This window comes from Lepus europaeus, chromosome 15 (genome assembly GCF_033115175.1).
Source record: "Lepus europaeus isolate LE1 chromosome 15, mLepTim1.pri, whole genome shotgun sequence".
Lineage (NCBI taxonomy): Eukaryota > Metazoa > Chordata > Mammalia > Lagomorpha > Leporidae > Lepus > Lepus europaeus.
The window spans coordinates 92,894,940-92,915,121 of NC_084841.1; the positions used below are offsets into that span (position 1 = coordinate 92,894,940).

General features: G+C 55.6%; 1 protein-coding gene across 1 annotated transcript in view; it reads left to right on the forward strand.

Moving 5' to 3' along the window:
• Positions 1–14: 14 nt before the first annotated feature.
• DMGDH (dimethylglycine dehydrogenase) overlaps positions 15–20,182 on the forward strand; it is a 53,374-nt gene continuing 33,206 nt past the window's right edge. Inside the window, exons 1-6 of the mRNA XM_062212513.1 lie at positions 15–123; positions 4,230–4,392; positions 9,310–9,408; positions 10,573–10,737; positions 12,469–12,673; positions 18,522–18,770. Of these exons, the coding sequence (XP_062068497.1) occupies positions 32–123; positions 4,230–4,392; positions 9,310–9,408; positions 10,573–10,737; positions 12,469–12,673; positions 18,522–18,770 (973 nt within the window). The 5' untranslated portion in view covers positions 15–31. The remainder of the gene's footprint in view (positions 124–4,229; positions 4,393–9,309; positions 9,409–10,572; positions 10,738–12,468; positions 12,674–18,521; positions 18,771–20,182) is intronic.

The window sequence follows — 20,182 nt, forward strand, 5'->3', positions numbered from 1 at the left end:
CAGGCGCTCGCACTCGCGCCTCGGTCGCGCTATGCTGCGGGGGCTACGGGGGCTACGGGGGCTGCGGGGTCTCCCGCTTTGCGCCTCGCCCCGACGCCTGCGCTCCAGCAGTAGCAGCCAAGGGTGAGTGGGGCGGCCAGGGACCGGCGGATCCCTGGGGTTTCTTCTGGGGTGGATGGATGTTTTCGGAGGGGGCTGCGCTGCTGGGGTTCCCAGACGCCCCGGGCGCCCCAGGCGCGGGCTCCGTTCTCACACAGGACGCGCAGGTGTGGCTCGCGCGCGGCTGTGCGCCCGGGGACGTCCCGCCTTGAGGGTGGACTCGGTGGCGCGGGGTGCGCGTGGTGAGGGTCTCCGCGCCGCGTGTGGGTCCCGTGCGGTCCCCGGATCCTGGAGGGCTGTTGGGTGTGCGCCCGCGTGTGTGGCTAGGACGTCCACGGGGAGGCTTGGTCCGCTGCTTCAGCTCTGGCGCCGCCCGGCTGTGAAGAGACAGTGCCGCGGCGCGGTGGCAGCCTTTGGGTCGAGCCCCCGGCCGGCTGCTCGGCATGGTTTCTCCATGTCTGTGAGTCTCTGGGGGTCACAGCCACCGGGGCACTGGCCCTGCTGCCCCGGCGCGGTGACCTCGGTGATGACCTCGCCGGATACAGGCCACGCTGACTTCGCGGCTCCTCGCCCGCCCACAGGGCTGCTGCCACGTGGAACAGAGCGCAGGTGGCCACAGCATCAGGGGAATACACAAGGGCGGTACTTATTGTCCAGTGCAGGATGACTTGATCTTTTTTTTTTTTTTTTTTTTTTTGACAGATAGAGTAGGCAGTGTGAGAGAGAGACAGAGAGAAAGATCTTCATTGCGTTGGTTCACTCCCCAGATGGCCGCCGCAGCCGGTGCTGCGCTGATTCGAAGCCAGGAGCCAGGTGCTTCTCCTGGTCACCCATGCGGGTGCAGGGCCCAAGGACTTAGGCCATCCTCCACTGCCTTCCCGGGCCACAGCAGAGAGCTGGACTGGTAGAGGAGCAACTAGGACTAGAACCTGGCTCCCCAACCGGGACTAGAACCTGGGGTGCCGGCACCACAGGCGGAGGATTAGCCTAGCGAGCCGTGGCGCCACCAGACGATCTCTTTAAAGCAGAGTTGAAAAGACGAGACACCCAGGGCCGCATCGTTTCCCGCATCCGATGCACAAGGGCGGTTCTGTGTTGAAGGGTCCAGATTTGGGTTATTTCCATGGCCAACTGTCCGCACACCCCGACCGATACCATCGGGAAGATGCCGTATGGTGGAAGGCACTTGGGCAAGCCCACAGGCCATTAATGTCTTCCACTTCTAATAGGGGAGGTGGGTGTTTTCCACGGCTTCAGCTTTTCCCTGAAGCCCACCAGCAGAAGACAGAGCAGCTGTCCACGTGCCTCCGGATGCCGCTGTGAACGGTGTGCAGGGCGCAGGGAGCAGGGAGCAGCACAGTGCGGTCATAGCCCCGTTTTGCTGGGGAGGGAATTTGGGGACCCCCGTCCGAATGTCCCTGAAGTAGCTGATCAGTGGGACTCGGGTTTCCTGATCTCAAATTTGTACCTGACTGTGTCCCTAAAAGAAATCGTATTCTCTCGCCCGAACACACAGATGAACCTCCCAAGTTATGAAGTACCATGGTGGTCTCAACCGAAGTGGATGTCTGTGCAAAGCAGTGGGGTCCTAGGGGCACTGTTTTCTTATGTAGCTCACAAAGAGATGGTAAGAGTCATTTAGAAGCTAGTTGGGACAGAAGTGCTGGAGCTGTCTTGGTGCCACAGAGGAGGAACTGCTTGGAGAATCTTGTGGCCGTGTCAGACAGGGATCAGCTTAGAGCACCCCCTGCTGGTCAAACCCGGAACAGCATGGCTATAAAATAAATCCCCACAGAAATGGATTATAAACCCCTGAGTAGGACAACTGTCCACATGGTTCATGTTCATATAAGCAGCAAACAAACAGGGCAAAAATATTTTCTTATAGTAGAATGCTACAAATCAACTCCAGAGTGCTTGGAATTCAGACGTTCATGGAAAAATGTGTTTGAGAATAAATTAGAGATATCATTTCCCTTCTAGGTATTCTAAGAGTTACTTGTACAATTTAGGCAATTTTTCTTAAATTTGAAATTACATGAAAATACAAAGTTTCCAAATCAGTTTAACTGATACAGAGACCTGACTTCGGATGACAAACTGAAGGCAGTCTATGTTGTACGTCTCAGGACTGGGTAGCAACATGGAATGCAAACACATGACCTCCTTCCAAGTAGAGAGTGAAACAGACGCCATCACTGTGTTAACTTCAGGGAAAGTTCCTGTTGGTTTGTTCCCTTGGTTTAAGACTTTTCCTCAGACTCACAGCTTTCAGATTCTTTTGTTACTAAAATATTATATGGGAGCGATCCTTGCACCTTTAGTAATTCCTTTTTTGAATCTCTAAGGTAGAGCTGCATATAATTAAGGGATTGTTGCAGGAAGAAAGAACAACACGAAGGACATAATTCACAGACGAATTCAGCAGTATGTACTGAGAACCAGCGGTCCCAGGGGCTCGACACACGGCAATGAGGCACAGAACAAAAGAGAGGTGGGGGCTTCCTCGGGCCCCTCCAACGGGGCCTGCACTCGCTGGCCTCTGCGGCCCTGCCACGTGGCTGTCCCTGCAGCCTGGAGTGTCCTCCTGTCCTCACCTGTCTTGCTTCCTGCACGTACCCCTCCTTCCCACCAGCTGTCTTATGATGTCCACTCTGTGGTTTTGATTGATTGAGCTCCTGGCTCCTACTGTTGTACCTGAGCGAGTATGAACAAAGGAGCTCCACACATTGATAAAATTTGATGGTCCTTTATTTGCCCGTGGTGGAGAGTGGGCTCATGCCCTAAAGAACTCTCGACCCTGAAGCCTAAAGCAACAGGGTTTATAAAGGCAAAAACCACAAAATCGGGAGGGGAATTCATGGTTGCTAGGAACAGGGGGGAATACATGGTTACCGGGGTCAAGCTGACCTAAAACCTATGCGAAACTAGTATCAATTATAATCTTGACAATACCAGTTACAATCTTAAAATCCTGACATTAATCCAGGTATTGGTTTTAATTATATGTAGGACATAGACAAATTACATTTTTATCATTAACCCAGGTGCAACCTTTCTACTTTCAAGCTTGAACAATTATGCTAGGGGGTTCCTATGCTCTGCCAAGTGTGATGTAGTGGACTGCTATTGTTCTACTGTTTTAGATGATAGTTTCAGACCAGAGTCTCACGGTGGGGGGGGGGGGTGCTTTCCCAGAGTGGAGTCTCAAGTGCTCCAAAATGGAGTCCCTACTGTCAAGTTGCTACTTCACCGTGCTGCAGAGAGCACGGTGTTGTCTGGCACCCTGTTCATGGTGGGAACTCGGGCAGCAGATCTGATGAGGGAAGAATGAATGAATCAGCCAGTCAAGCAAAAGTATAACCTGTGCTAGTAATTAACAGATGCCCCATGCTAATGAGCACCACCTTTGTGGGATAAACCTAGGCACAGTGTGGTCTGTGGAGGGTTGAGCGTCAGCTGCGGCAAGTGTCAGAGGTTTTCATTCGTTACTCATGCAGATGTGGGCAGACACTGTGCCTGCCTTCAAGCAGCAGCCAGTGCAGCCAGGAAGACAGCTGTGCAGTCACACAGGGGCAGGTGCACGGGGCGGGGGTGAGAGTGGGGTCCCACCTGGCTGTCAGCAGAGCAGCAGGTGCACGGGGCGGGGGTGAGAGTGGGGTCCCACCTGGCTGTCAGCAGAGGAGCAGGTGCATGTTGTGGGGAAGTCAGGTCCTACTCCATTCTCTTCAGCCTGGAAAGCACTGGAGACATGAGGTGAACTAGATTTACAGGTGCTAAATGTCAAGATAATTATGGTTTTTCTTTTTAAGTGAGAAAAAGTATTCTGTACTCTCTCTCTGTCTCTTTTTTTAAAGAAGCTACTTGTTCATTTCTTTAGCTGTGTTGGTTCCTTACCATGGACCAGAATCAGTAAATGGGATGGGACGAAAATGTCGCCCCACCCCCACCGCCCGCATAGCCGGATTGCCCACGTCGGTTCACGTGCTCCAAACTGCTAAATCGGCAAATCTCACAGTCACCAGGTGTTCAGTACTAGAGAAATGGGTAATGGAAGTACACCATTCGGACCAAAACTACAGCCGCCGCAGCCCAGCCAAGTCCTCATTTAAGACCTAACTGTCTTCCAGGGAGGAAAAACCAGATACGACATGGAAGGACAGAGCGGAAACAGTGATCATCGGAGGGGGCTGTGTGGGCGTGAGCCTGGCCTACCACCTAGCCAAGGCAGGCATGAGAGACGTGGTCCTGCTGGAGAAGTCGGAGCTCACGGCAGGATCCACCTGGCACGCAGTAAGCAAGCCCCGCCCCCGCCCCAGGATTCACCTGGCACACAGTAGGCAAGCCCCGCCCCCAGCCCCAGGTCCACCTGGCACACAGTAGGCAAGCCCCGCCCCCAGCCCAGGTCCACCTGGCCCACAGTAAACAAGCCCCGCCCCCAGCCCCAGGTCCACCTGGCCCGCAGTAAACAAGCCCCGCCCCCAGCCCCAGGTCCACCTGGCACACAGTAAGCAAGCCCCGCCCCCAGCCCCAGGTCCACCTGGCAGGCAGTAAGCAAGCCCCGCCCCCAGCCCCAGGTCCACCTGGCCCGCAGTAAACAAGCCCCGCCCCCAGCCCCAGGTCCACCTGGCCCGCAGTAAGCAAGCCCCGCCCCCAGCCCCAAGTCCACCTGGCCCACAGTAAGCAAGCCCCGCCCCCAGCCCCAGGTCCACCTGGCCCACAGTAAACAAGCCCCGTCCCCGCCCCAGGATTCACCTGGCCCGCAGTAAGCAAGCCCCGCCCCCAGCCCCAGGTCCACCTGGCCCGCAGTAAGCAAGCCCCGCCCCCAGCCCCAAGTCCACCTGGCCCACAGTAAGCAAGCCCCGCCCCCAGCCCCAGGTCCACCTGGCCCACAGTAAACAAGCCCCGCCCCCACCCCAGGATTCACCTGGCCCACAGTAGGCAAGCCCCGCCCCCAGCCCCAGGTCCACCTGGCCCACAGTAAGCAAGCCCCGCCCCCAGCCCCAGGTCCACCTGGCCCGCAGTAAGCAAGCCCCGCCCCCAGCCCCAGGTCCACCTGGCCCGCAGTAAGCAAGCCCCGCCCCCAGCCCCAGGTCCACCTGGCCCGCAGTAAGCAAGCCCGCGCCCAGCCCAGGCTGCCCTCCCCTGGCCTCTGAGCACGGTTCCTGGGGCAGTGGTTCCCTGGAACCAGAGCAGGAAATGCAGCTGCGGTTTGGTTAGTGTCCCTGTGTTGGTTTTGGTTTTTTTTTAAGATTTATTTATTTATTCAAAAGTCAGAGATACACCGAGAGAGGAGAAGCAGAGAGAGAGAGAGAGAGAGAGAGAGAGAGAGAGAGGTCTTCCATTCCATGGTTCATTCCCCAGTTGGCTGCAGTGGCTGGAGCTGCACTGATCCGAAGCCAGGAACCAGGAGCTTCTTCCGGGTCTCCCACGTGGGTGCAGGGGCCCAAGCACTTGGGCCATCCTCCACTGCTTTCCCAGGCCACAGCAGAGAGCTGAACGGGAAGTGGAGCAGCCAGGACTCGAACCAGAGCCCATATGGGATGCCAGCACAGCAGGCAGCAACTTTGCCCCTAGGCCACAGCGCCAGGGCACCCCCTGTGTTGGTTTTGATTGATGGCTTCTGGGTTCCAGTCCTGGCCTTGCAAACCATTTCCCACCCTGTGACTTCAGCAAGTTCCCTAGGCTTGCGTTTCCTGAAGTGTGAAGTGGGACTAGTGGTGGTGCTTGAAGCTGAGTTGTTCTGGGCACGCGTGACGAACACAGGACACGTGTTCCGTGCGTCAGGACACCGCCTGAGCGATCCTGAGTATTAGCCCAAAGTCTTGATCTGCCAGGCTCTTCCAAAAGGTGGTGGGAAGTGGCACTGGAAGGTTTTATTCTTGTGTGGTGTGATGACCCATGTGTCACTTCCTTACAATTGGCATTCCTCGTGAACTTTTTGAATCATATACATGGATTTCAAAATTTGTAACAAAATAAACTTACTTTTAATTCATTTTGTCCACAAACTTTGGCGGTGCCCTGGTAGACTCCCTCGCCTCTGTTTGGTGGTGGTTGGATTTTTTATTCACTTGTGAAGCTAGATTTGTGCTGTGAGGCAAACTTGGCCTCCACAGGACATAAGAATGAGCCCACAGGTGCCCAGGCTCCGCTGAACTCTGCCAGGGCTGCCTGGTCCACCAGGCACTGGCATGTTGCATGCAGTGGACAGAGGAGCGGTGTGGAGTGCGGGCTCCCCGGAGCCGCTGCCCTGGGCAGGTGAGGGGCAGGGGAGCTGCTGGGAGCCGGAAGGCGATGTTGCAGTTCCTGTTTGTAGTTACCAGGGGACCCAAGGAGGGGGCTTCGTCGCCACTGTGTGGATGCAGTCTTCTCGTGCCCGGGGCGCACTGGGCGTGTGGGTGCACTGGGTGGGACTCCGGGGCCGACCTGAGCGAGGTGCGGGCGCCCGTGTCCCTCCTGTCGACGTCCTCCATGCCCTGCGCTAGGCGTGCACAGGTGCTGCCAGATGGCCATAGAAATGCGGCTTCAAGTCTCGGCGCTGGCAGCAGGGCTCAGGAGCGCACGGGGCGGGGGCGTGGGCCCTCCAGGCAGCCACTGGGGCGCGGTGAAGGCCTGAGGGTGGGTGTCCAGGGGCGGCCCTCCTGTGTCGGGAGTGTGGCCAGCGCTGTTGTGTCTTGTGGCCGCAGTGGCGCGGGTCACGGAGGGAAACGCGTCTGTCTGCGAGAGACAGCTAGCAGGTGTTTCCTAGTGAGGCGTTTGTTTCTCTGGGATTTGTCCCCTGCAGTTAAAATGCAGAGACCCGCTGCTCCCGCTGCTCTGTGACAGGGGACAGGGACAGGACGGGCACTGTGGTCAGAGGTCATCAGGATCCCAGGTGTGGGTGAGGAGTAGCGGCTCCCATCTCGAGCCGGTTCCGTGTGTTTTCTGGTCTCTGGATAGGGGAGTATGTCTTGATTGGCATGTTGTGGGTGAACAGTGGATATCTGTGTTCCAGTGGCTGTGCTGAGCTTTTTGGGGTGTGAGTGTGGGCTGGACGCCGGGAGCCCTGGGGTGCAGGGGGTGTGTGGCCAGTCCAGGGCCTTGGGGGTGCAGAGGGTGCTGAAGCAGAGTGGGGGGCATCGTCCTGAGCCCCGACAGCTTTCCCTCGCCCTCACTGATTTGTTCCTCACCAATCCTTCGTTTCCCAAGGGCTGTCATTCTTAGTGGGTGTCCCTGTCTCGCCTTCCCCTCCATTGTCTGTATTCACACCAGAGCTAAGCCCCCTGCCCCAAAGGCCTCTGCAACCCTCCCCACCTACAGCTACTCTTCCTGGGGTTCCCGTAGTTCTACCTTGGCCTGCGGGTCTGTCGCTTAGTCATGTGCCTTGAAAACAGATAAATGCATCTAAGAGACAGAGGAACAGGAGGGACAGAGACAGAGCTCGCATCTGCTGGCTTCTCCCCAAATGCCTGTCGTGGCCAGGGCCGGGCCAGGCTGCGACCAGGAGCCAAGAGCTGCTTCCTGCTCTCTCTGTGGGTGGCAGGAACCCAATCACTTGAGCCATGGCCGGCTGCCTCCCAGGGTCTGCAGTAACAGGAGTCCGCAGCCTGAGCCAGGTGTGAGGCACAGGGGTCCTAACCGTGGGTCACAGTGCCCGCCTGTCACCAGGAACCCTGGGTTTAATTGCTGCACGCATTAATGTGCCGTGACTCCAGGACAACTGCAGAATCCTGAAGGTCAGAGCAATGGGTTCTCTGTTCTTGAACTTCCCGTTCAGTGTGTCCTTGGTGAAGTCACAGGGGAGAAAGACGTGGCACCTTCTTCATAGCCCGAGTCACAAGGCTGGCTCTTAACTCAGCAGCGGGTGCAGTACAAGGTGTGGCATTCAAACCATTTAAATCGGAGGGCTGAAATGCACAGCCCCAAATTTTAAAGACATGAACAGACAAAAGCCAATGCTTGGGATTTAATTGTTGTGCTTAAGGAACCAGAGCCTGTACTGTACTCCGTCCTGGCAGCGAGGTGGGGGCATTCAATAGAGATGCGGCTGCTGTCCAGCCATGGGTACTGACTTCCCTGACCATGAGCTTGCACGAGAATGTGCCCCTGAGACAAGGCCGGCTGCCTGGAACGACAGTGCTACGGCAGTGAACCCACGGGACCCTCACCTGGAAGGGCACTGATCTCCTGCTCCTGGGCAGGAAGAAGCGGACCATGCAGTGTAGACAGCAGTGCTTCCTGGTGGTCCGACTGCATCCAGGCACCAAGCTCTGTGATCTTGAAGAGGGGCAGCAGCCAGCCTGCGGCTGGGTTCTCTCAGCTGACAGGAGATGCTTCGAAGCACAGTGAGGTCCACTTGGCAGTGCCCGAGGGCCGGAGTCCCTGCTGTTCAACAGAGCAGAGCTGTCCACTCACGCACTGGACAGCACATGTCTGAGAAAGGAGAGGGGCAGGTGTGCCCAGAGCCCACCCTGAGCCCTCTGTGAGTGCAGGGGCCGTGCCCATACAGAAGTGGCTGCAGAATGAGGCCCCAGACATGGGAACAGCAGAGGACCGGCTTCATGCAGTTGCTGAGAGTTCGTGGTGTGGACAGGAGCTGGCTTGGGCAGCTCAGGCATGGCTGATGTTCACATATTCCCCTCGCGAGCAGCTCGTCCCTGTGGGCAGGTACCACGTGTGTGCTCATCCAGCAGGGTGAGCTCCCAGGGTGCCTCCTCACAGGGTTCCAGGATGAGTTTTCTCCTGCTTGGAGTCTGCTCCATCCGAGGGAGAGGGGGAGTTGGGTCGGGGAGACCCCTTTGCTGGCCCGGGGTCCTTCAGTTTTGTGGCTACACACACGCAAGTTGCTGGTCCAGGGGTCCTCCCCACTTACGCTGCCTGAGAGCATGTACCAGGGACTTCAAGCAGTTTGTGGAAATGAAATTAAAAGATGAGCTTATTTTTGTGCAACAAGCCAAAATCTGAAATCCATGCATATGAGAAGTCTGTACAAAGTTCTTGGAAAATGAATATTATGTAAAAGCTATAGTGGATTCCACATTTTTTGTACTAAAATGAATTTATCTTTTAATTCCATTTCCTACCAACTTCTTGTTCCCAAACCTTCCATCTGAACATCCCGGTCTCGATGGCCACACAGCCCTCTCCTGCACTGTGCAGTGGTTTGGCAGGGAACATTCTGAGAATGCCGATTTTTTTTCAATATTTCCTCTTCTCCTCTCTTTCAAGGCGGGGTTGACAACGTACTTCCATCCTGGAATAAATCTGAAGAAAATACATTATGACAGCATCAAACTGTATGAGAAACTGGAAGAAGAGACGGGGCAGGTAAATGCATTTCACACAAAACTGTTTGCAGGTTGAGATGGGTCTACAGCAAGCGAGTGAGATTTCTGGCGGGGTTGACACCTGTGGAGCTGCCGATGTCAGTGTTGAATGTGGTACAGAAACAGGGTGAGACGTTAACAACCCCTGGAGTTTGCTTTAAAATCATTTAACTTCTCCATCTCATTAGCTATTCTTGATTATTTATGTGAAGAAAGGATAAAAAGTAGCTTTTGAAAGCACCTTTTGCCAGCTGCCCTCCCCAGAACTCAGGAAGCAGAGCTTTTCAGCAGGTGCGTGGCCAAGGATGTAAGAGGGTGGGCGCCACGTTGTCCCGCAGCCTGGAGACAGCGCTGCTCAGAGCCCAGCCCGCTTGTTTCTGTCCTGAGGCCTGCGCCCGCACCTGCTCCCCTCTGCACGCCCACAGGCCAGGATGGAGCCTGCCCGAGTGCTCTGCGGGGTGTCCCCGCTCAGCACCACCTGATGGCCCAGGTCTGTCGGCCCGAGGCCACAGGTCTGCTGACCCCTGCCTGCCTCGCCAGCGTTTTCTTCTGCCTCATTCAGCTGTCCTCAATGATGTCCAGGTCTGGAATGTGTTGGGCTCAGCCCAGTTTCCTGGGTTTGTTTTGCTGCCTCCTCTGGTTGAAACAACATCCCCTCACCCCCGTCCCAACACAGTGTCCTCTCCCCTAGGGTTTCCTCCCCTGGGAAGCCTCCCTTGCCTGCGGGTCAGGCCCTCTCACTCCCTAGCCCAGGGCGGCATCGTTGTCCCTGCACTGTGAGGTCTGGCAGAGAACTCAGCGAGCTGCAGGGTGTCCTGGAATGTCACGTGAAGGCTGAATTCAGCTCAGACTTTGCCTCATCAGAGTGGGCCCCCTCGAACCCTTGGTCCCTCTCTCTCCCACTCTGCACATGCTGCTCACCCCTTTGGTCAGGGTCACACACTGATGTGTGCACCTGTGCACCGGGAGCACCCCGGGGCCTTTGCTTTGCTTGCACCAGCATCGCACGGCTCAGCCTGGTCCCAGCCGGTGGGAGGGACTTAGAGCAGTGCCTTTTCGTAAGTGACTCTGCCTGCACAGCGGATCTCCTGGCTCGCACACCTGCATCGTCCGCATGCCGGAGGAGAACCACATCATGGTTGCTTTCTGTGCTCTTATGCTGCAGGCGGTGGGATTCCATCAGCCAGGCAGCATCCGGCTGGCCACGACGCCCGTGCGGGTGGATGAGTTTAAGTATCAGATGACGCGCGCCGGCTGGCATGCAACGGAGCAGTACTTGATCGGGCCTGAGAAGGTCCAGGAGATGTTCCCCCTGCTCAACGTGGACAAGGTATTCCTCCCGGGGCAGCGCGCTTCGTACACTTGCATTTAAGTGAGCAGACCTTACTCCAAGAAGGTAACTGAGGTTGGAAGAACTTGATGCTCACATGTTGAGTGGCAGCACCAGATGATTAGATTGGGGATTTGGGGGCACTACATCGTTGTTAAATGAGATATGAAAAGGAAGTGAAAATCTTAAGAGTTTTCTACCTATGGCAACTGAGGAAGCCTCTTGTCTTCCTAACTTCCTCCCCCCCCTCCCTTCCCCTCCCTCCCTCCCTCCCTCTCTCCCTCTCTCCCTTCCTCCATCCCTCCCTCCCTCCCTCTCTCCCTTCCTCCATCCCTCCCTCCCTCCCTCCCTCTCTCCCTCTCTTCTTTCCTTCCTTCCTTACAAGATTTATTTATTTGAATGCCAAAGTGACATAGAGGAGATACGAGACAATATTCCATCTAATGGTTCATTCCCCAAATGGCTGCAAAGAAGCCAGAAGTTTTTGGAACTCCATCTGGGTCTCCCGCGGGGGTGCAGAGGTCCAAGCGCCTGGGCCATCCTCCGCTGCCTTCCCAGGCAGTTAGCAGGGAGCTGCATCAGAAGCAGAGTAGCGGGGACTGGAACTGGAGCTAGGGGGTGCCAGTGCTGCGGGGGGGGGGGGGGGGGGCAGCCTGCCGAGCCACGGCGCAGGGCCCCAAGGAGGCGTTTTCAGTAAGCTCCTGCTACTGTGGCCCCCACACAGAACAGTTTCTCTGCATCGATTGTGGAGAGTCACCCAGACAAGCACATGTCTAGGAAGAGCGTGTTGTTCACATTTAAAACTCAGGGTAGAATCACGTCACAGTGCGCTACACACACCACTGGTGCCTCACCGCTCTGCGCTGGGCGTGGATCCCTGTTCACAGCCCTGTTTGCTCGAGAGAATGCTCGGGGGGGGGGGGGAGATACAGCATCTTTTCCCTACTGGGTGATGATCCCTTTTGAATAATAACAGCTGCCACCTACACTTGCTGCAGCTGCTGTCCAGGTACCAGGTCCTGCACTAAGCCCTGTGTGTGATCTCGTTTAATCCTCACAATAATAGTAGGGGCATGTACGATTCCTATACGGAAACTGGAGTGTAGACAGTTTGCATAGCAGCGCTGGTTCACTGTGCGGAGAGAGCCGGAGCAGAGATTCGAACCCGGGCTCTCGGCTCCACAGTGCACACCTGGCCTGCATGCCCCAGGTGGGGCTGGTGGGGGGCAGAAGCTTGTGTTCGCTGCTGGTGGCCACTGAGCACCATCTCGGAGCTCTGCACGCTTGGTCTGGGCCAGGGTTGTTTGCTGCCGCAATAAAACGATGGAATCAGTGAGCAAACCCTGACTCTGACCGTTACGGCACGGCTGGGGAACTCCCCCGGACCCTGCGTGAAGCATCCCTACAGTTCTTCACAAGCCCTTCCAAAAACATCCCCACATCGGCAGTGGTGCGTGTCCTGGTGCCGAGTGTCAGTAAGTGTCTGGTGACAGGCTGTGTCTACACTGGGGGACGACAGGCTGTGTCTACACTGGGAGGTGATGTGCTGTGTTACACTGGGGAACAATAGGCTGGTCTACACTGTGGGATGACAGGCTGGTCTACACTAGGAGGTGATGTGCTGTGTCTACACTAGGGGACTACAGGCTGGTCTACACTGTGGGATGACAGCCTGTCTGCACTGGGCATGCACATGCCCGCTGTAACACTGGCTCTCTCTGACCGGTGCAGGTTCTTGCTGGGCTCTACAACCCCGGAGATGGCCACATTGACCCGTACTCGCTCACCATGGCCCTGGCCGCTGGGGCCAGGAAGTACGGAGCCCTGTTGAAGTACCCTGCCCCGGTGACCTCGCTGGCACCCAGGTCGGACGGCACATGGGACGTGGACACACCTCAGGGCTCCGTGAGAGCAAAGCGCCTGGTCAATGCCGCCGGTGAGCCTGGCACCTTTGTCAGAGGGGCGAGGAAGCATGACTGGGGAGGGGGCCTGGCCCTGGGCAGCCCCCGGAGAGGCTCCGCAGGAGTGTGGCCGCGTGTGGCTTTTGCTGTGTGCGCACTGCTCTGTCCCTGCCTGTCCACGGCAAGTTGAAGTTTTTCTCCGTTTTCTTCTGCTCCAGGCATTTTATTTATTATTATTTTACCAAATTATGCCTGTTTTTCCTGTGTCTGCTCTTTCTTTGTTTATTGGTGATAACCAAATCCTGGTGTCAAACTCACTTCCTCCCACTCATCCTCAGCTGGCTTTTTCGGGCTGATTTGCCCTTCTGGGTTCTCTCTCATCCAGTTCTGGTCACTTTCCACTCCAGCAATGCACTTGTCATCCTTCGTTTCCCAGACATCAGTACGATTATTTCATGATCCTTTCTGTAGGTTACTTTGTTGTACTCAGACTCACAGAGTAGCGAAACCGTCTGAGCTAACCGGCCCCACTCACCTTTCATCGGTACAGGGCAGGGCCAGCAGGACAGCGCTCCGTGGCTGAGCTGCACAGCGGGTGACATGGGACTGTGTCTTTTAATGCTGAGGGAACACATGTCTCACAGACCTGTGGCTTTGGAAATTGCTTTCTTTCTTTTTAAGAAGATATTTATTTATTTGAAAGGCAGAGTGACAGAGAAAGCAAGAGAGAGAGAGAGAGATCTATCTTCTGGTTCCCTCCCCCACATAGCCACAACAGCCAGGGTGAGCCAGGCTGAAGCTGAGAGCCAAGAACTCCATCTGGGTCTCCCACGTGGGTGCAGGGGCCCAAGGACTTGGGCCATCTTCCACTGCCCTCCCAGGTGCATTAGCAGGGAGCTGGATCAGAAGTGGAGCAGCCAGGACTTGAACTGGCGCCCATCTGGGATGCTGGCCCAGCAGGTGCAGCTTAACCCTCGGTGCCATGACACTGACCCCTTCTGAAGTCACTTCCGACCGTCACACCTGCAAAAGCAGATGCCACTGGAAGTGTGTGTGCCATCTAAAATGGACGAGGAGTTAATATTTTCTTGCAGTTCATAATGGTCAACTAAAATCCAGGAGAAGCAGGAGGCCATAATTCATTTTCACTGGGTCATTGCTTAAATTATAAACCGAAATCAGTCTTTCCTACATACAGATCAAAACGTATGCCCCATACATGCCGGAAGCATGGGCCCCTAGCATCGTTTCCTCTCAGATGGAGCTCCCCATGGGCACTTCCCTCTGGTCCTTGGAGTCATAGCTGCAGTATTTGAGGGTCTCATTTAGTATTTCTGATTTTTTCTAACCCATGCCTCCTGTTGGAAAAGCGTAGAAGTCCCATGCTGTCTTCACTATAATTTGTGATTTAAAAAATGCAAAATGACTTGCATGGAAAATGAAAGCAATGACATAAAGTCACAGTGCCTTGGGTCTGAGCCTCTGCTGCCCACACATTCTCCTCCTTGCACCCCCTCTCCCGCTGCCCTGGGAACCCCCGGTTTATATTCTGTAAGAAAATCCGAGGCTGTGAAATCATTTGCACTTTTCTCTGAGTTGGGAGGATTTTCTGTAATCTTTCAATGCTTTTCCTGTTCTCACGAGTTCACTTCCTGAAACCATGCGATGGTTTCCATGGTGATAGCAAATGTTACACACACCGACTCCCATATCCCGCACCTGCAGCAGACTTGGCTAATCAATCCATACACTTGTTGGTTCAGGATTGGGCGAAGCCACACCACTTTTCTCAACACAGTGCTTCTGGTAGCCACACGTTCCCAACTCATATTTTGAGAACTAACATAGAAGACCTTACTTTATTTGTTGCTTTCCTAAAATGAGCAATATTTATTTCCACAGTAAGTCGCCATTGTAATGCGTTTTTCTAAACTCCGTGCTATGAGGAGTCACAGATGGGGCACATGAGTGATCTCCAAAGAGGCCTGACCAACCAGGACCCTGGTCAGCAGAGGCCACTTCCTGTGGAGTGGTGGGACAGGTCTTGTCTCCCTCCATGCCCAAGGCTTCGCCAGCCAGGCACCTGCACGCAGCGCCTTGCTGAGCCTGTGTGGCCTCTGCTGTCTGTGCTGTGCTCTGTTTTGTTTTCCTCTTTCCTATCAGCTCTGTCCCTTGACTTCCTCTCTCCTCGTGCAGTGGGCAAAAGTGGCCGGAGGAGATCAGCCTTATTACAAGGCAGGAGGTGTGGAGAGGGCGCTGTGTTGAATTATTTGCAAATGTGTAGGAAAGAACAAAGAACCAAGTCCCTCGTGTAAGGGTAGAAGCCTCCCATGGGTGATGCCTGGTGACCAGGGAGTGGGAGGAGAGGTTTGGATGCAGCGCTTTCTAGAACCTAAGCTCACGCAGAGTGGAGGTGCGAGTCCAGGCCGCACTGTGGGGATCTGAGCTGTGGGAGTGGCCCAGGGAGACCAGAACCAGCCTGGCCCTGAGGCCAGTTCCAAAACCTAAAGCGACCAGGACAGGGACTGGCCTTGTGGCGCAGTGGGTTAAGCCGCCACTTGTGGTACTTGATCCCATATTGGCCAATCTGCTTCTGATCCAGCTCCCCAGTGAAGCGCCTGGGAAAGCAGTGAGCTTGGGCCCCTGCCACCCGGCACATGGAGACTCGGATTGAGTTCCAGGCTCTGGGCTTCTGCTGGTCCAGCCCTGGCTGTTGTGGGCATTTGATGAGGAAACCAGTGGATTGAAGTGCTCTCTCTCCCAATCTCACATCACTCTGCCTTTCACATCAATCAATCAATGTTTGACAAGAAAACAGCCACCAGGCTATGGACTCAGAAGTAGGACCCCCATGTGGGGGAGGTGACAGCTGCCCGGGCTTTCACACGTCCTCACACAGGGAGCCCAGGGTGTGGGCTGTTCCCGACGTGGTCCAGGGTGGTGGAGTCTCAGCCCAGTTCCTGGCCTTGCCTGCCTTGGAGCTTGGCCAGTTCAAAGTTACCAGCAGCAGGAAATGAGCTAAGAGGAAGGTAAAGTCCCCAGAACAGGGCTCCCCAGGTAGAGAATCCTGCCGAGAACTCGCAGTACTAACTGATGAGTACAGAATCCTGCCGAGAATTCGCTGTACTAACATGAGTGTTACATGCCCGCGGCTGGGCCAGGGTCAGCTTTTCATGGTGTTTCTGTAGATGGCTCAACTCCTGCCTCCTAACCTAACGCTGCCAGTGTCCACTCTGCTGGGATGTTGACATCCCAGACTTAGTGCGAGGGTAGGGGGGGAGTTGGGGGAGGGCCTGGGTCAGGAGTGCAGGGGCCTGGGTCAGGGAGTGCAGGGGCCTGGGTCAGGAGTGCAGGGGCCTGGGTCAGGGAGTGTAGGCTGTCCCATGGACTGCAGAATTTTCCTGATCTGGATGATCAGAGCTGTGGTTGCATCCTCTAAAGCCCAAGGATCAGCCTTAAAGAATTGCTTCATTTTGTCTGATCTCTCCATGGTCGCTGCTAAACCAGCTAGTAGAAGCATCACCCTTCACTCTAACCCCATTTCTTACTCCCTGCATCTTGAAGCCATCAAGGCCATTTCCATGCGCATTTTTACTGCCTCCTCCGTTGTCACTTGGGTAATAATGGTGGATTTTGGAGTGACTTCTCACTTGTCTCTTCCATTTGAACCTGGTGTATGTGTGTGTGTGTATGGAGGAGGGCAGTGAGCTAACAGGGGTTGAAGTGTAGTCCTGGCTAGATTTAGGTTTATTTAATTGATCTGTGGGGGAATTAGACGTATAGTTGGCATTGACCAACTGACACCAATGGTATAAGGCAGAACAGTTCAGAAGTTCCTGTGGGATTCGAAGTAATGTGGTTCTCTGATGCTTCTGCTTACGTTTCCGTTTCAATGATGAAGCGTATTAATAAGCAAGCAGTTGAGCCCTGAAATTCACAGATGTGTCTGAACAGGACAGAAAATTTGTTTTCAATTTATGTTTTTAACTGAAACAAGTAGACTGAGGACGCCACAGTGATTCGAATTACTAGGTGCTTTGACTTTCATCTTTTAAAACCGCTCTAGTGTGTATAAATAGAAAACGTGACTTCACTCTATCTTCCGGAAAGTTCAGAGATCGGCAATTCTTGCCTTCCTAACAGCAGGAACAAATTCCGCCTCTGAAATATCGAAAGACCCACACACAGCTCTGCCGCCCACGGGCTGATTCCCTGGTTTGCGCATGGGCACCCTTGCTGGGGTTTTACAAGAACGCCCAGCTTAGCTCTAAGGCCAGAATGAAGCAGCAGAACACATGGGTGCTGTCGGGTGCCAAGCGGACATAAACCTTGGCAATGAGAGTGTGTAATCGGGACTCCAAGGCTGGCTCATAATCGGAGACGCTTCCCTAGCTGTGAACCTCAGAATGATGGGGGCTTCAGGCTCCTTAGATTCTGAAAAGCAACTGAAAGGGAAATGGTAAAAATTGTAGCGCATGAGGTGCCCAAGTAGGATTCTCTATTCCCCTGCTGTGACCCCTGGTGCCTTCCGGCCCTTCTATGGGAAAAGACTACAGGAACTGATAAAGCCTGGTGGACCGTCTCCCCCAGAGTATATAGGAAGGGTCTTCCTTTTTAAAAGGACAATTATTTATTTGAAAGGTAGAGTGTTAGAGAGAGGCGGAGCGAGAGCGGGCGAGCAATGCTCTGTGTGCTGGTTCACTCCCCGAATGGCTGCAACAGCCCAGTCTGGGGTCGGGGCCAGCCTGAAGCCAGGAGCCTGGAACTTCAGCTGGGTCTCCCACATGGGTGCGGGGGTCCAGGCACGTGGGCCATCCTCCGCTGCCTCCCCAGGTGCATTAGTGGGAGCTGGATCAGAAGTGGAGCTGCTGGGACCAGAGGAGCTCTCTGACCTGGGATGCTGGTGTTGCATCTGCGGCTTCATGGGCTGCGCCACCACCCTGGCCCCGGGGTCTTCCTCGTACCCATGAGTCTCAGAGGAAACTTGTCTTTGAGGCCCGTTTCTGCGTGACCTCCGTGACGAGGCTGGGGCACACTCTCACTGTAAGTGGGCGGAACAGCCCTGCCCTGGTGGAATTCCGGGCCCCAGCGTGTCCGTGACCTGACCGCAGCCAGTGCCGGGTGGGTTCTATGGACCTTGCCCATGGGGCCTCTGCCTCCACCTGGCCACCCCCATCCACAGAGGATGACTTCTGTCTTCCTTACCCACACCTGTGCATTTGAGTTGTTCGTTCTTTTCTTTGGAATTTTTGTGTTTTTTTGGCCACGTTGCTCATGGGCAAAATCTTTTCTCAGGACCAGAGTTCCCTTCCATAGCAGCCATCTTCAAAATTCCAGGCAACAGGTAACATTTCTTGTCTGCTCCTCCCCCATTCTAGTTATTGTTTTTTAAAGATTTATTTATGTATTTGAAAGTCAGAGTTACACAGAGAGAGAAGGAGAGGCAGAGAGAGAGACAGAGAGAGAGAGAGAGAGAGAGAGCGGTGTTTTTCATCCACTGGTTCACTCCCAAGTTGGCCGCAACAGCCGGAGCTACGCCGATCCGAAGCCAGGAGCCAGGAGTTTCTTTCAGGTCTCCCATGTGGGTGCAGGGGCCCAAGGACTTGGGCCGTCTTCCACTGCTTTCGCAAGCCATAGCAGAGAGCTGGATTGGAAGTGGAGCAGCCGGGTCTCGAACCCGCGCCCACATGGGATGCTGGCACTGCAGGCGGTGGCTTTGCCCGCTACTCCACAGCGCCGCCCCCCTCTGCTTCTAGTTTGCAGCGAGGGAACGTGCAGACTGTTCTGACATTCTGAGAGTAGTCAAGCCGTCGAGTTTTAGTAGGAATTGCTATGATCACTTGCCCTACGTGTGTGATGATGTTTTCTGATTGTTTGATTTAGGGTTTTGGGCTCGTGAAGTGGGCAAAATGATCGGCCTGGAGCATCCTCTCATTCCGGTCCAGCACCAGTACCTCGTCACGTCCACCATCCCCGAGGTGAAGGCTTTGAAACGAGAACTCGCTGTGCTCCGTGACCTGGAAGGATCCTACTATGTGCGCCAGGAGAGGGATGGACTTCTGCTGGGCCCCTACGAGCGTCAGGAGAAGATGAGAGTTCAGGACTCCTGGGTCACTGACGGGGTCCCTCCAGGTGGGTCAGGACTCCTGGGTCACCAGTGGGGCCCCTCCAGGTGGGTTCAGAACTCCTGGGCACTGATGGGGCCCCTCCAAGTGGGTTCAGGACTCCTGGGTCACTGACGGGGTCCCTCCAGGGAGGTTCAGGGCTTCTGGCTCACTGATGGGGCCCCTCCAGGTGGGTTAGGACTCCTGGGTCACCAGTGGGGCCCCTCCAGGTGGGTCAGGACTCCTGGGTCACCAGTGGGGCCCCTCCAGGTGGGTCAGGGCTCCTGGGTCACCAGTGGGGTCCCTCCAGGTGGGTTCAGGGTTCCTGATCACCAGCGGGGCCCCTCCAGGTAGGTCCAGGGCTCCTGGTCACTGACAGGGTCCCTCCAGGTGGGCTCAAGACTCCTGGTCACCAGCAGGGTCCCTCCAGGTGGGTTCAGGACTCCTGGTCACTGATGGGGACCCTCCAGGTGGGTTCAGGACTCCTGGTCACTGATGGGGCCCCTCCAGGTGGGTTCAGGACTCCTGGTCACTGATGGGGCCCCTCCAGGTGGGTTCAGGACTCCTGGTCACCAGTGGGACCCCTCCAGGTGGGTTCAGGACTCCTGGGTTGCTGTCGCCTCCCTTTGCGGCTTGCTTGGTCTGGTTTCTAGGTTTGTACGAAGCGGCTATGGTGCTTCTGTGGGGAAGCAGGAGAGGTGCTACAGGCGGGACGTCGGCCTGCTCAGGATGGAGCCGTGGAGGACAGAGCAGAGAGGGGCTGGGTGCCACGCCCAGGGTGGGGAGGCTCAGGCCTCGGGCTCCTGCGGGAGCCCTGCCCTTTCTCCCTTGCAGTCCATGGGAGCTGGGACTGCTTTGTGCTTTGTCTTTCAGGAGCGGGTTCTGCAGCGCTAGATGCTGTGTTTTTATTTGAAAGGCAAAGAGAAGGAGGCAGATAGAGATCTCCCATCTGCTGGTTCACTCCCCAGTCGCTCAGAACAACCAGAGCCCAGCAAGGCAGCAGCCAGGAGCCAGGAGCTCCATCCGGGTCTCCCCTGTTGGGGGCAGGGACCCCAGTATTGGAGCCGTCAGCTGCTTCCTCCCAGGGTGCAGTTAGCAGGGAGCTGGGTCAGCAGGGAGGAGCTGAACGCTAACCAGGCGCCCAGACGTGGCATGCCCTGGGCTTCCCCAGGGTGACCTGAGCCACTGTGCCTGACGCTTCCCCCTACAGTGCTAGATTGAGGAGGGGGCTGCCTAAGGAGGCTTCTCAGGTTTTGCTCTTTATAGGGAGGCACTGAAGCACTCCCGGGAATATGGAGAAGTGGGGGAGGTGGCCGTTGGAGAATTACGCCTGGATCAGTTAGGGAATGTGCCCACCTCTCCTGTTCCTGCTCCCCTGCACTTGCAAAGGGCGATGCTGAGCAGGCTCTGTGCACCTGGGCCCCAGCAGCCTCACTCTTT